Below are 15,019 nucleotides of genomic sequence, written 5' to 3' on the forward strand. Positions count from 1 at the left end.
CCTGGACCTTTTGAGTGTAGTCACTTCTGTCAGTATCGGAGTTCCAAACCCCCAACCACCTGCTGGAGTAAGATCCGACTGCTCGCCCTGGTAGGCAGGCATACTAAAAAAAACTAACTGTGTTCCCCTATTGCTGACTGCGCTTTCGACCAGTTATTTTCCACTCTTGCCTCTGATAGAGCAAAATTACGTTTTTTCCACTGTTCCTTTATAGTTTGAACGTTTTTTTCTTTGTGTAGTTTTTAATATACTTCGTTAGATTATATATATTTCTGAGAGTTGTTACTTTTAGTACGGATATATAGGTTTGCATTCTACCCTGGACCCGCGTCAGAGAGGGACAGAAAATAGAGCTGGGCACCAAAATGAAAGCAGGCCCGATTAGTGGATTAGATAGACCCAAAAAAAGTGGCCCCTGTTTGCTGAGAGGCAGTTTTGAACTTGTAACGACGCACTGTATGAGTATTTAGCAAGGGAAGGAAGACTGCATGCATTTGTGCTTCCTGCAGGCAATGTTTGTTTTAATATTAGGGAATTCAACCGCACAAACCGGCCCAGCAGGCCATAAAACAGGCCACTAAGTAAAAAAAAACCGCCCCACCCACTGACCTGTCAAACCAGCCCTTCGGGCACTGCCTGCCTGACTGTCCTGTGGTCCAGATTTGTGGAATTCACATGCTAGGTTCTGTGTTTCTTACACGTGTTCATTTTCACACCATATTCTCATGCACAGCTTGGGAAGCAAGAAAAAAAAAAAAAAAAAAGAGTTCGCACTTTTTCTAGTGAAACACTATATAAAAACTGTTTCTGCGTTCTCCGGAAGGTTGTTTTGTGCTGGGAGGAGCTCCTGGGGACGGCTGAGTGGCGAGGGCCGGGGGCCTGGATGCCTGCCAGCATGAGGCAGAGGAAAGGTACACAGGATCAGGGTGCATTTTTAGTCTGGCGAGGAATAAAATGCAATATCCTGTTAGCCCTGTATAGGTATAGGTTTTGCTTCCGTTTCCTAAAAGTCGGCGATAACGCACCAATTATTATCACTATAATTGCTTTTCAATTTATGTCTTCTAGGCTAGTTTACGGGAAACGAGTTCTAACTGAATCATCGTTGTATTCCTAACACCCTCAGGACCAGGTGTGGCTTCCCACCTAAAATATATGTTCCTACCAGTTCTGTGTGGTCTCTGTCCTGCCCAGTCCTTTGATGCTGCCCTCAGGTGAGCCTCTGAGACCCCCGTGGGTCTTCCCACTCTGCAGGCCCAGGCTAAGGGAAGTGTATTTGTGGGGTGGAGGGGGCGAGGGCAACATCCCTTGGCTCACATCAATCCAACTGTACGGCAATAATCCGCCAGGGCCTTAAGTGCCAGAGGTACTAATTCTAACTCGCTGTCAATTCTCCATACCTCTTATTGACAAAGCAGGGCCAGGCTCTGCTCCCAGTGTCCCCCATAGGGGATCTAATTCATACTGGTTATAAGCAAACTACCGACGTACACAAAATCGCGCACCGCCAGTAAAAAAAACACACGTACTCATAAATAAATAAAACAAGCATTGGCACAGCCAATAGGTTTCGCATTTGGGACCTTATAAGTGTTTAGCCATGCAACAGATAGTGTTGTTGCACCAAGGATATTCTGCTGCATAACTAAATACTTTTAGGGTCCAAAAAGCGAGACCTATTGGCTATGAAAATGCTGGTTTGTTTTTTGTTGCTGTTTTGTTTAAGTTGCCAGATCTACAATAGCTGGACATGGTTTTTGTTAACAGTTCTTTGCATAAAACGAACTTGTTTTCATTGCTCTGAATGTGGTTTCCATTCTGGTTGTAGGAAGCAGTCATTCCCGGGGATGTGGGGGCTTCCTGGCTGTGCGCATGCGCCAAACTTTGCAAAGGAGGCAAAGCCTGGTGCAGGTGCAGGTGCAATTTACAAGTGTGGAGTGAGTGAGCTCCAGGCAGCATGACTCACTCACACAGGAGTTCATGCACTGCAGCTGCATACTCTGCATGGTTTAAGGAAGCTCGACCCACTCCCTCCCAGGCAACGAACACATATTTACCAAGAAACTCTGAGAAGAGCCTGCCTGCTGCACTGACGGCTGGTGGTGCGTGTGCCTGGTGAAAGCGTGCACTGATGGCTGGTGGTGTGTGTGCCTGGTGGAAGCGTGCACTGGCGGCTAGTGGTGTGTGCCTTGTGGAAGGGTGCACTGGCGGCTGGTGGTGTGTGTGCCTGGTGGAAGCGTGCACAGACGGCTGGTATGTGTGCCCGGTGAAAGCGTGCACCGTCGGCTGATGGTGTGTGTGCCCGGTGAAAGCGTGCACCGACGACTGGTGGTGTGTGTGCCCGGTGAAAGTGTGCACCGACGGCTGGTGGTGTGTGTGTGCCTGGTGAAAGCATGCACTGAAGGCTGGTGGTGTGTGCCACTGACGGCTGGTGGTGTGTGCCTGGTGGAAGCATGCACCGACGGCTGGTAGTGTGTGTGCCTGGTGTGTGTGCCCGGTGAAAGCGTGCACCGACGACTGGTGGTGTGTGTGCCCGGTGAAAGTGTGCACCGACGGCTGGTGGTGTGTGTGTGCCTGGTGAAAGCATGCACTGAAGGCTGGTGGTGTGTGCCACTGACGGCTGGTGGTGTGTGCCTGGTGGAAGCATGCACCGACGGCTGGTAGTGTGTGTGCCTGGTGAAAGTGTCTACTGACGGCTGGTGGTGTGTGCTCCTTGTGGAAGTGTGCACTGACGGCTGGTGGTGTGTGTGCCCGGTGAAAGCGTGCACTGACGGCTGGTGGTGTGTGCGCCCGGTGGAAGCGTGCACTGACGGCTGGTGGTGTGTGCGCCTGGTGGAAGCGTGCACTGACGGCTGGTGGTGTGTGCGCCTGGTGGAAGCGTGCACTGATGGCTGGTGGTGTGTGCGCCTGGTGGAAGCGTGCACTGACGGCTGGTGGTGTGTGCGCCTGGTGGAAGCGTGCATTGACGGTTGGTGGTGTGTGTGCCTGGTGGAAGCATGCACGGATGGCTGGTGGTGTGTGCCTGGTGGAATCGTGCACTGACCAGCTGGTGGTGTGTGTGCCTGGTAGAAGCGTGCACTGACCGGCTGGTGGAGTGTATGCCTGGTGGAAGCATGCACTGACGGCTGGTCGTGTGTGTGCCTGGTGGAAGCTTGCACTGACGGCTGGTGTTGTGTGTGCCTGGTGAAAGCGTGCACTGACGACTGTGCCTGGTGGAAGCAGGAGCAGTCACAGTGATAGAAGGCACAAATGAAAGTGACAAAGAGGGAGGGTGGAGAAGGGAGGGGAAGTGCGAGCAGAGGAACATGACTCACAGCTAGAAGACACAAATGAAGCGGACCAGGAGAGAGGGAGAAAAGGGAGGGGGTAGTGCTATCAGAGGAGCCTGATTACAGCAATAAAAACACAGATGGCAGCAGTGCACATGCTCGTGAACGCAAGCTGTAGGCCAGCAAAAACCTCTGGTGGCACTTTTAAAAGAAACTTACTAACTGTCTCGAAGAGACAGCGCATGGCCTGTCTCAGGCGAGACCTAAAAACCACCTAGAACCTGTGGCCTCAGAATGCGCCTTCTGTTGACTCCTGAAATCTGAGCCCTAGTATAATTTTATATAGCTTCATGGTGCTGGACTTGGGACACACCTTTGTGTGTATAACAAAGGCGGCACAGTCTTTACATGCATACATTATAATATTCCTTCCTACCAAGGTTTTATATAAGGAAAGATTTCGGTGCAAACACTCTTTAGTAAGCGTTTATATATAAAAAAAATTTCAAATGGGCGCCTTCGACTTTGTGTCCTGCTTTCCATCCAGGAAAACAAGAAGGAACATCGGACAAGGGGACATATAGTCTACAAATTCATAACAGCAGCAAAGATGAAAGTAAAAGGTTTATCTTTTTTTATTTTTAAAGCATCCCAGCAGGCTTCTCTAACTCATAAGCAGAGCCCCTTCTAAGAACACTCCTGAACTATGTAATCCTAACACCCAATTTAAAAAACAAAAGTTGATCCTTTTACCCCACCTATGTACACCCACACTTAAGTATCCTCGATTTCCATGTTTACACCGCCATAGACATATATTCTTGGAAGTCCTGCCCACCTACACATTACACTACTGCTACATTTGCCATTACTGTAAGTACTTGTCCTGCTACCTCTTCGGATAGTATTCAACTAATTTTCAAAATAAATGTTCTCTACATGTCTTGGAAACTGCACCCTGCTGTACAGTGTTCCTCCAATGAACCTTAAAATCTTCAAACCCAGTTGATGTGCTCCACGTTTAACGGAGCTGTTAATCCGCAGCGCCTTCCAAAAGTACAGCGCCACTGTGAGAAACGCTGGCTCGTTCCCCCAAACCACAGGCTGTGAGGAGGCTGGAGGCAGTGACAATGCTTGCAAGCTCAGAGGTACAGACCTTTATTCTTAGCTGCTCTTCATCTATAGGCTGGAGCCAACTGATTATTCTGGAGCCATTTGAACCACTGCTACTGTTCCAAAAAAATCCCTGTTTAAACACATGGCCGTAAAGCAAAGTCACCAGTTAGAACTGGTGAAGCCCTCTGGTCCTACAGGTGTCCTGCCTTAGCAAATCTTACCCACAACGCGCCATTTGACGCAAAGACTCATTTGCTCCCTTTGACAATGTCATGGCCAGTGCTGACCCACAGCTGTAGCCACTGTAAATACAAGGCACTAGGTGCTTCTTTACTGAACATCCAACTACATCCCAGGGACACAGTAGCAGAGCTCCGCTATAAGACCTTGAACTGGACAACGACTCTTGGCACCCCATATTTTTAGCACTGACTTTATTGGGGTGGGACCCTTGTTTGAGCTAAGTGGAGAGACGAGGGGTAGGGTACGTGGATTTTTCTTTTTTACTTGAAACTCAGCAGCTGGGGTTTAACTCGCTGAGCTGCCCAGTGTTGACCCGGAAACCACAGAAACAGAGGGCCAGGCGTATTATATAAATCTTAATACGTTGCAGTTCTTGTCTCGCACTTCTGTCCCATTCACTGGATTTGGCTTAGTAAACTATGCAGTGAACCTGGAGAGTCCCCAATATAATGTAATATTACCAAGTAAATGATTACCATGGGTAATACTGCCAGCATCAATACTACACGATTTACTACAACTGTTATAATACTAATCATACCACTAATAGTGGTATTAGTCAGTTTCTACTGCAACTGGAAGTATTAACCCGGTTTGTATGGTTCAAGCAGTCCTACAGAGGTTGCCAAACAGGTAAAGTTGTATTCGTCTCCAAGAATACAGATATCGCCTATGGAGTTAAACCAGAATTTAGACCATCATTGATGATCTTAAATTTAAATGCATTGATGGTAGCACTGTGCCACATGTTAACCAATTTTAGCAAAGTACACCCAGATGCAATTCAGGATCCAAAAGAGTTTTAATTACAGATACTGATTGCTGGGTCTGGTGGCTCACCGGACTACAGCCTTTGGCCTTGTGGTCATTGTTTCAAATCCTGGTGGGTCGAGTCACCTTTTCATCATTCAGAGGTAGATAAAATGAGCGCCAGTGAAATGAATAACAAAAATCCATTATTCAGTGTCAAGAGTGTGCGCTTTGCAAATACAAATGCTATTATAATTATGTGGGTGCATGTCCAAAGTTGGAAGTCTGCGAACAGGCTTGGTCTCCAAGCATCCAAAACTGAAATCTTGCTTCTGGTTGTTGCCCCACGTCAAAGATTAGCCACACTGGGGGTTTTCGAGCTACATTTCTCAGCCCAATTCAAAGCAGTCACCAAATTAACAGCACTATCTTAAACTCACCTACTGACTGCTCACCACAAGTGTGCCTTGGTCCAAACAGTCATGTCCCACCTACGGTATTGCATGAAATACAGGTGGGTTTATCATCCAAGCTAATAAATAATTCTCCAAGTGAGCAGAACAATCCAGCTTGCAGCTGTGTCTCTCGCATTTTAAGTCTGTCCTACCCACAGCTTTAGTTCTCTTCCAGCCTTAGCAGTATTATTAGCAAAGCCAACGAGGCTGGTGTCGGCTACCAGCCTTATAGCTTTGCCAAGGATTGTTTTGTTTTTTTGTGAAACTTTATTGTTGAGGAGCTCTTCATCCTTCACCGTTAAATAAATAAAAACACAGGCTAAAATCCAAAATATGTTTTGGTTACTAAAAGTGCACATTACCATAGTAGTTTCAGGCACTGAATTGAACCACTTTGTGTGAGGATGTGCTCTTTGTGGAAGAGCAGAATGCCATCACTCACAGTGAGTGAAGATACCCAATAGCTGAAGTGTGCTGACCCTTTGGGCCCATACTGCAAGCTGTAGTGAATGGGAGCAAAATGTGAATGACAACTGAATAGACCAATGCTCCCACCCGCCGTAGAGCACAGCATGGGTCACTGGGCCAGCCCATTTCAGATATTCTCTCTTCATCAGTGAGTGATGTCATTTCACCTGATCACATGTGAATATCCGCCTAAAAAGAAGTGCACTTCAGTGCGAGAAGAATAGGCTAATAATTCACTTTGCCAATGCTTTTTATTTCCATTTTGTAATCCTCTATTTTTCTAGCCACCCTTGTGTATTAAGTCTACTGCTTCAGATTACAGTAATTAAAAGACTATACGTTTTCTTTGTGGCATTTAAAGTCCTATTTTCTCGTGATGTGCATTAAAACTGAAAAGGTTCCTACGTCTGCCTCCAAGAAAGCACCCATACTCTTCTTAGAAAGTCATGTGTGATTATGTTTTTATTGCAGGCATATGGTAACACATGTATTCTTTTATTTTTGTTGCATATGATTGCAATAAAAAAAAAAAATACACCAGTTTGCCATTGCCAGACCTATAGGCTTTGTAAATGCTTGCCATGACTAGTAGGAAGACCTAAGAAAGCATCATTCTAGTCAGGACTTTTTTGTTGCTAATGTTAAGCCTCAAAAAACGCAGTCACACAGCCGGAGGGATTCTGCTGCTATGGCTTAATGGTTCTATATTCAGGTTTTAGGCAAACACTGCATGCATGTGGCACTGAAGGCAGGCGACGATTTGGATTTTCACAATGTCAGGGGGAAAAGTTAGGATTGTAAATGGGGATGAAGTCTAGCTGTTCAGGGAGTGCCGACTGGGTGTTGTCTCAGCCACACTAGTTTCTAACATCACGTTCAAGTTTACAGAGGACAATTAAATTCCCATTTCATATCCTCCTGGGACAGATTAGCAGGCACCCAAACTACAACTATGAACTTAAAGTAGTGGTCATTATTGAATACTATTAGAAATGCGTTGTACAGTGAACATTTAAAGTGTTGGACACGAATTTCAGCTCCATTGTAAAGCCATTCAGCTTTCAAGTTTCACCACAAAATGGCATTTCTCGAAGAGGTGTTTGAAGTCCTTTTGTGTAACCTGGGTACACCACGGTGCTTTGAAAAGAGGTTGTCGGACAAAGCACAAGAACAAGTCTATAGACTAGGTTTAACCAGAAAACATGTCAATGCTAAGGGTCAGACAGGTCCTCCTTACTTCCTAGACCTCTCATACGAAATGCTACTGAAGCCTATACTCCAAGCTCTTAAGGTAAATGCAAGAGCAGAAACAGTCCAGCAAACTTACATGTCACAGTCTCTTTCCCTGCTTCTTGTGCTGCCCTCCCTAATAAAATGATGGTTGCATTTTTGGGGTTTGGGGCAAACGGATCCATTAACTGTTATGAAAGTTAATATCAACATCACCTCATATTGTGCATATATGAACGAGAGCGAGTGTGCCCTGTGAGCAAGACGGAAGGGGCAGTCTTGAACTTTGCTGAAGTACGTCTGGTGTACTGGAATACCTGCCCTGGGATCTGATCTACTCGAGAAAGATAATCTAATGGGTATGTTAATTGACCTGACTTATTTTTGGAAATAAACCCTCTTGATAGTTTCTTTAAAAGTAGTGGCATCATGGATGTTAGTTTCTCAATGGGTAAGGACAGAAACTGAATGGGGAAGGAGGGTCTGCAGACCCGGGAACCTACACGGTATCTACACCAACACTCAGTAACCTGGAGGTACATCTAGTCACTCACAAGCAACGGGAGTACAAAGATGAGATTCTCATGTTTGCAAGAACAAGCAACCTCCAATTCCCAATTCTGATAGGAAGATGAAAATATCAATTGCCAACGAATAAGTTCAATGTTACATGACTGAATCCAATGTACTAACAATAGTGCCATCAGAGTCTATGTTGTTCGTGAAACGTAAACTCACAAAACAAAATGGTGTACTACAGGTGCATTCTGCGAGACAGATAAATTACGGTTGACCAGAACTCTACCTGCACTTACCACCATTGTTAAAATAACCACTAAAAACATGTTTAAAACTTGTGTTCAGCTCTAAAGTAAAAACACAAATATGTATTCTATGAGCCTACTTGACTTTGTCATGTAGTAATTTCCTTGAGGCCTGCGGTACTAAGTGTGCGTCCTCCTTCTCTTTCAATGACTGTTGGCAGGCAAACAGTTGACACCGTTATTCTACCACCCTTCCAGCCACATTTAATAATCAAGACCCGTCATAACATTGCATTTTTAGATAGGGTCCCCATGCTGGAGTCTAGTTTCAAGCAGCCCGTGTTAAGGCCGCAATACAGTTCTTATTTCTTCAGTGTCATCAAGGGCCCATGGTCTGGAATTTAACTTTGTTTCAGGGAAATACAACATAAAAAAGTAAAATTATTGTCCGAATTCAAGGGAGCTACATAGATTATACCTCTTCTATTGTTATGACACGTTTCTAGTTCACCAGTAGCATTCTTTATTCTAATGTTTTAATGACACCCGTGAATAAAGCAGTGCCAGTCCACACTATCTTCTTAGTTCTCAGGCTAAGTGCAAGCTCACAAACATAAATGCTGTTGTATTAATATGTCCATGATCAAACTGCAGTTCTTTAGCAATTACACAGAAGTTTGTACCAGTAAAATAAAAGAGGCGAGTTCTTTAATTTTCAGTTTAATTTAAAAAAAAATCCATTACCCAAATCTTAAGGTTGATAAACTTTCTGTTTGGTCTAAGAACTAAACCACAGAACATTAAATAATCATAAACTCGATCTCTCTTTCTACTTCCCCAAAAATGAAATGTGTATCAACAACCTTCCGAGCTATTTCTACAATAAACATAACAGTAACAACTGCTTCTGGGGGCTATTGTTAATAAAACATAAGTTGAGAAAATACATTCTTATAAATACAAAATTGCAGGCCTGCTGGCAGGTAGAAAACCAGTACTGATGATTACTTACATTTTCAGATACAGGGATGGAACACGCCTCGCGCTGGATTGTTAAGGCTAGGAGCCAAAGTGCAAATGAGTAAGTACAGACAAGAAGTATGGGAAGCAGCAACTCAAAAGGGTTTCTCTATTGCCATATGATCAAAGTGGTTTTCATTATTTGTCAATGGGATTACAGAAGACTTTCAAAGATATGCCCTGGGCTGGTTCAGGTTAGTAAAGCCTCAACACTGTTGAAGGCAAAGTATCAGATTGTTTATTAGAACATTGGAATTTTGGGAGTTGCATTGAAGACAATGGAGTTGCTCTGGGCTTATAATGTCTGGTATAAGGCTTCTGCTCCAACATTCCAAAGTTTGTCTTTCTGTTTCTCCCTTTTTAATTTAGTACATTCTACCCTAAGTGGGTGGAATGTTCGAATAGCCTTTTAGCCCTTCTGCCTCAGGCTATGCCGATTATTAAAGTCCCTCTCCCCACGTTATAGACCCTTGCATGCAGCTGGACCTATAACGTGGGTTCAGGGTCTTCAACAATCAGTATATATCTTAGCAGCAGGCTATACTATGGATTGGAGTTACAAGCAGATCAAATCACAGTGGAGGCAGACTGCTGAAGTTACTGTTAGCCAACAGATCATAACAAAAGGGGTTCCCAATCCTCCCATTATTGTCTAGTGCAAAGGCAGAAGCCAGGCATCCCTCCTGTGCACAACTGATTAAGGCATAGGGGGTCCTGAACTTTCTTCCCTTAGCCAGTAATTTTGAGATTTGCAGGGACTACATTACACTCCCAGAATACAATTTCACAGACCCTTCCCGACATGGCAACCACTTTTAGAACTCTTTGGCACTAAAATGATCACATTGTATTGGCACCCGAGGGAAAAAAAGTATAAACCTTTTCTTTCTGCTCCATCCATTAATACATTTCAGTTTGCCTTTATAATGTGTTTCAGGAGACAGGTTAATAATATTGAGTGTTAACCATGCATGTTTTATCTTGTAAAGCTCTCGGATGACTTTGGGCTGGTGCCCGCTAACAGGAAATTCCAAATAAAATAGTGAATAACTTAGCTGATGAAAGATGGGATAGTAATGCCCTGTCACCATAAGACAGTATGCCATAAAAGTGAACAGAAAATAGCATAAATTATTGAAATAACTCTTTCGTCCCAATCCAGAGTTCAACTTGCATTACTCTTCATACAATTCCCAGTTTAAAACTTCCACCACCTAAGACGCATTGTTTCAAGTTCCAGTGCCTTCTAAATATCTCTGGTCACAGCTTGTATGGTAGAAATGGCAAAGAGCAACGCCTATCAATGAAGACCAGTAGGCGTAACAGAAAATTGAAGTGCTCTATGAAATGCTTTTCCAAAGAGGACCTATTTTCTGTGTTCGCTGGTCTCATTTTGTCAATGTACTTGTGAAGTCTTTCTAGTGAAGTTCAGAGTTCATCCTTTTTAGTTTTCTTTTTCTTTGCTGGAGGTTTTATTTTTTCGAGTTTGTGTGTCAATACATCAACTATAACTTTTGCATCCTTGCTGTTAATATATTCACCATGAGCACTTCTCTTTTTTTCACCCAAGTACGCATACCATTTTACTGTTGGATAGGCTTGGACCCCAGCACTGCCACATGTGCTGTCATATGCTTGGCAGTCCACTTTTCCAGCTTTTACTTTCCCTTTGAGAGTTCTGGCAATCTCTTCAAATTCTGGAGCAAAATGTTGACAAGGACCACACCAGGGAGCATAAAAATCAATTACCCAATGATCTTTGCCAAGAAGTACTTGGTTCTTGAAACTTTCAGGCGTCAGATCAATGGAAACTCGCGGAAGATATCCGAGAGCCCAGTTTCTGAGAGAATAAGAATCCCTGTGCCAACCACTGTACTTATGATACTGGTAAGCTGTATTTGGGTTTTGGGGAAACAGTCGAATTTCGGGATACCCCTGAACATTTTCTTGGTGGCAAAAGGAAGCATATTTTTGGCAGTCCACGCTGCCTACACTGATAACTCCACTTAAAAGCCTGGCCATCCGTTTCCACTCGGGCATCAAAGCCTGGCATGGCCCACACCATGGGGCATAAAAATCTACCATCCATATTTCATCATGCTTTCTTTTCTTAACCAATTCATTAAAGGTGTCCATGTTTAGACTAACTACAGAAGGATTCATAAGATCCACAATAAACTCCAAGATTTGTTCTTCAGAATGATGCCCTCCATATTCATGAATGTAGGACTGGTTGAAGATAACTGTTGTTGGATAGGCTCTAATGTTGTGCATGTTGCACAGCCCTTCGTGGATGGTACAATCAAGGGTGCCAAACTTAACCTGGCCATTGAGTTGCTTTGATGCTTTTCTCAATTCTGGCAATAAGGCACGGCAAGGAGGGCACCAGGGAGCAAAAAAGTCAACAAGCCAAAGCTCTTTTTCATTGCCAGGAAAGTTGTGTGGTCCAAGCGTTACAACATGAGCAGCAACACTCTCTTTAGCAAAGGCAACAATGTCATAGATAATCTTCTTTCCATGATGAATTTCATAATCCTCTATTCCTTTCCCTTTAAATACTGCCACACAAGACTGATGAACATATAGTTGACTGCAGATATCCGGTGCAGAACGGCAATCAAACTTCCCAACCTGAATATGCTCCCTTTTCAATAAAGCTTTCAGTTTTTTATACTCTGGCATGCCTGACTTTAAGTCTTCGCCAAATGTAAAGAAAATCAGCCAAGGATTGTGAGCCATTTTGTTCTGAAACAAATCTGCACTGATAATTTCAAGATCTGGTAGATGTTGCATAACTTCGGTATATATCTCTTTAGCTTCCAACGTGCTGACAAACAAAACACCTTCTTTATTTTTATTACTTATTTCTTGCCCTGGTGGAAAGTATGCTGTTGTACTGGATGGAATTTCTAAATTGTCACATAAGTTGCCCTGCGTAGTACAGTCCATCCAGCCAACATTTGCGAGACCTTCCAACATTCCTGCCAATTTAAGACGTGTTTGTGTAGACAAACAATCCCCTGTATCTGCACAGAAGGTGATCAGCCAACCAATGCCAGAGGATGAGGACTCTTCAACAACAGTAGCAATATTACCTGCCCATAGCTCTGTTACAGAACTTGAGACATACTGCATAGCAAAAGTGATCAAATTTTCCTTTGACCTGTCCCCATAGTATTTTATAGTGTTAGTTCCAACTTTAAAAATGTGTAGACTTGGATAGCTATTAACTCCTTTGTTGCGGCAAAGCATTCTATTATCACCACAGTTCACAGCACCAATGCGTATTATGCCATCCATTTCCTTGGCAAATTCTCTCCATGTGGGGGCCAAATCATGACAATGTGAACATCGAGGGGAGTAGAAATTGATAAACCATATCTCGCCAGAGTTCACAGCAGCATCAAATTCCCCAAAGTCTAGAGTTATGATTTCAAGATCGTCGTCATAAATCCCGAAATCATAGCGATAAAAGTTCCAACTTTCATATCTTCCCCCGTGCTGGTCGTCTTCCAGGCCTTTCTCTCCATATTTGTCGTACTTCTTCCTGAGATCATCATCTTTTAGTACTTCATATGCTCGGTTTATTTTCACGAATTTAGTATGCGCATCAGGATCATTCATATTTTTGTCCGGATGCAGTCTTAGCGCTAGCTTCTTGAAGGCTTGCCTAATTTCTCTACTGCTTGCTTCTTTGGACACACCAAGTAAGTTATAGTAATCATCTGCAGCAAACACTGAAGAAATCAGGAATACAAAAAGCAGGCACAAAGCAGTTCTTGTAATACGACCTTGGGGGAGACTGAATTCCATTGCCATACTCAAATTTGCCTCAGTTCAAGCAAAGTTCATAAAAAGTAGCGATTAGCTTCCCCTTTCTTCACTGAGAACACATTGGTTACTTTTTAATCATTTGCATTGCGCGTAATCATTAATGATGTTTTTCGTGCACAGTCTTAGGAAGGTAATTATCTTGTGGATACCGACAACACCGATATTGTACGAGTCCACAACTTCTACAGACCTTTCACTGCAGGTTGTTAAGGCTGTCACTAGGATCTCTCGCTGATTTTGTTGGTGCGCTTGTTGCTTCCACTGATGAAATGCTGCACCGGATGCTTGCCAATTTGTCGGTGCATCTACTTCTTGCACTCTTACTGATGTTTCTCTGGAGCCCTCGTTTCTAAGGGACTTTCTTGGCTGATTCTTGCTGTGGTTGATTAGCTTTTGACTTCGAAGTTTTTGTTATGTTGCGTTTTCCCTTCCACGGATCTTCCTCGGATGTTGTAATGCTTCTGCTGCCAAGGATATCTGGGACCACTTCTCGCTGGCGTGTCAGATTTTCGACAAACCGCTAAATTTCAGTGATATTTCGGGGAGCCGGTCACTTCTTCCACAGGGTAAATAAAGCCCAACACAACTTGGCTGCCGGGTGAAGTAGAGCACCAGAGCTTGAACTGGACCCACGTGAGAGCAGGCTCTGTCCCTCTCTGAGCCGTGCAGCTCCAGTCCGATCCCCTCAGCAGCAGTGATGGAGAGGCCGTGTGTCCCGCCTGGGAATCAGGGTCGGTTCTGAGCCGGCACTTGCAGCGGTCCTGTCAAGGAATGCAACTGCCTGCTTCAGGCGTACCACTCAATTTCTGCTACGTGGCGACAAGGGAAGCCACGCGCGTTGATGCAGGAACACAATGAGGAGCAAACAGGAACGGCGGAGCCGGATCCGGCACACCTCCTGGTAGGGACCGTCAGCACGGCGCACCCTTCCAGAAGAAGTTCACTCTCACCGCTCCTGCTCTCTCAAGCGGCAAGCAGGACCCTCGACGGAAACAAAAGAAGGACGAAACATGATATGTCTCCAACGCGGCCATCTTAGAATGGTTAATATCTCGCAGTAGAAGACGTACATCGAAATGTATCTATTCTCTCTCTCTCAGTTCTCCTACACGTGCGTTTATTCTGGCAAGCGATCGTTCGAATGCTAAACACCATGAACAGTCGGTAGTTATATATCTTACGTTAACAGTAGAAAGAATAATTGGTATTGAAATGTTAAATATTTTCTAAATTATGATGTGTATGCGTGACAAATTGTGCTCCAGTATCATATACATTGTTCTTTCCCGCAGTAGTAAGAGCACTTTACTTTTTAGTTGAAAATCACCGCGTCGTTAGCACTATGCCAAGCCTGCGGATTTTGCTCAAGAAAGACGAGCAGCTGCCTATTCCCGTCCAAGATGGCGCCGATGCACTGTAAGCGTTTTTTTTTTGGTTGCAGTCTTACAAAACGCGAACTTGGCCCAAACTTGGTATTGGAGCGCTTTATATTAACACCAGTTACATTACACAAGGCACATTCATATTTTATAGGCGGGGTGGGGGGGGGGGGGGGGTGTAGATGATTTGCCAGAATAACAGGATGTTGAGGGATTGGTGAGAACCACCCCCTGTTCCAAAGTGGGCAGTTCTCAGTGCTTAATTTGAGCAGGTGCTCTGCACCTGCACTTCTTTCATAGGGCCGGGGCTACAATTTATGACCCTGCAGGTGGTGGTCTCAATATTAATTGTTTAAGTTCAAAATAAAAAGAATAACATACATTGCATGGTGACTGGCTGGTAAATGTTCATAGACAGGTCAGCATAGGTCTGTCCAGGCAGGCATGATCAGCTCTGCCAAGTATTACGCAGCAGCTGTGACACTACCGCA

The 15,019-nt window shown here is 44.2% G+C and overlaps 1 protein-coding gene across 1 annotated transcript; it reads right to left on the minus strand.

The window, feature by feature from the left end:
* Positions 1–9,002: 9,002 nt before the first annotated feature.
* Positions 9,003–14,099, minus strand: DNAJC10 (DnaJ heat shock protein family (Hsp40) member C10). The gene has a single exon (XM_086921048.1). It carries the CDS (start codon positions 13,132–13,134, stop codon positions 10,744–10,746), a length of 2,391 nt encoding a protein of 796 aa, XP_086777174.1. The 5' UTR covers positions 13,135–14,099; the 3' UTR covers positions 9,003–10,743.
* Positions 14,100–15,019: the final 920 nt, after the last annotated feature.

This window comes from Lissotriton vulgaris, chromosome 5, assembly GCF_964263255.1.
Source record: "Lissotriton vulgaris chromosome 5, aLisVul1.2, whole genome shotgun sequence".
NCBI classification, from domain to species: domain Eukaryota; kingdom Metazoa; phylum Chordata; class Amphibia; order Caudata; family Salamandridae; genus Lissotriton; species Lissotriton vulgaris.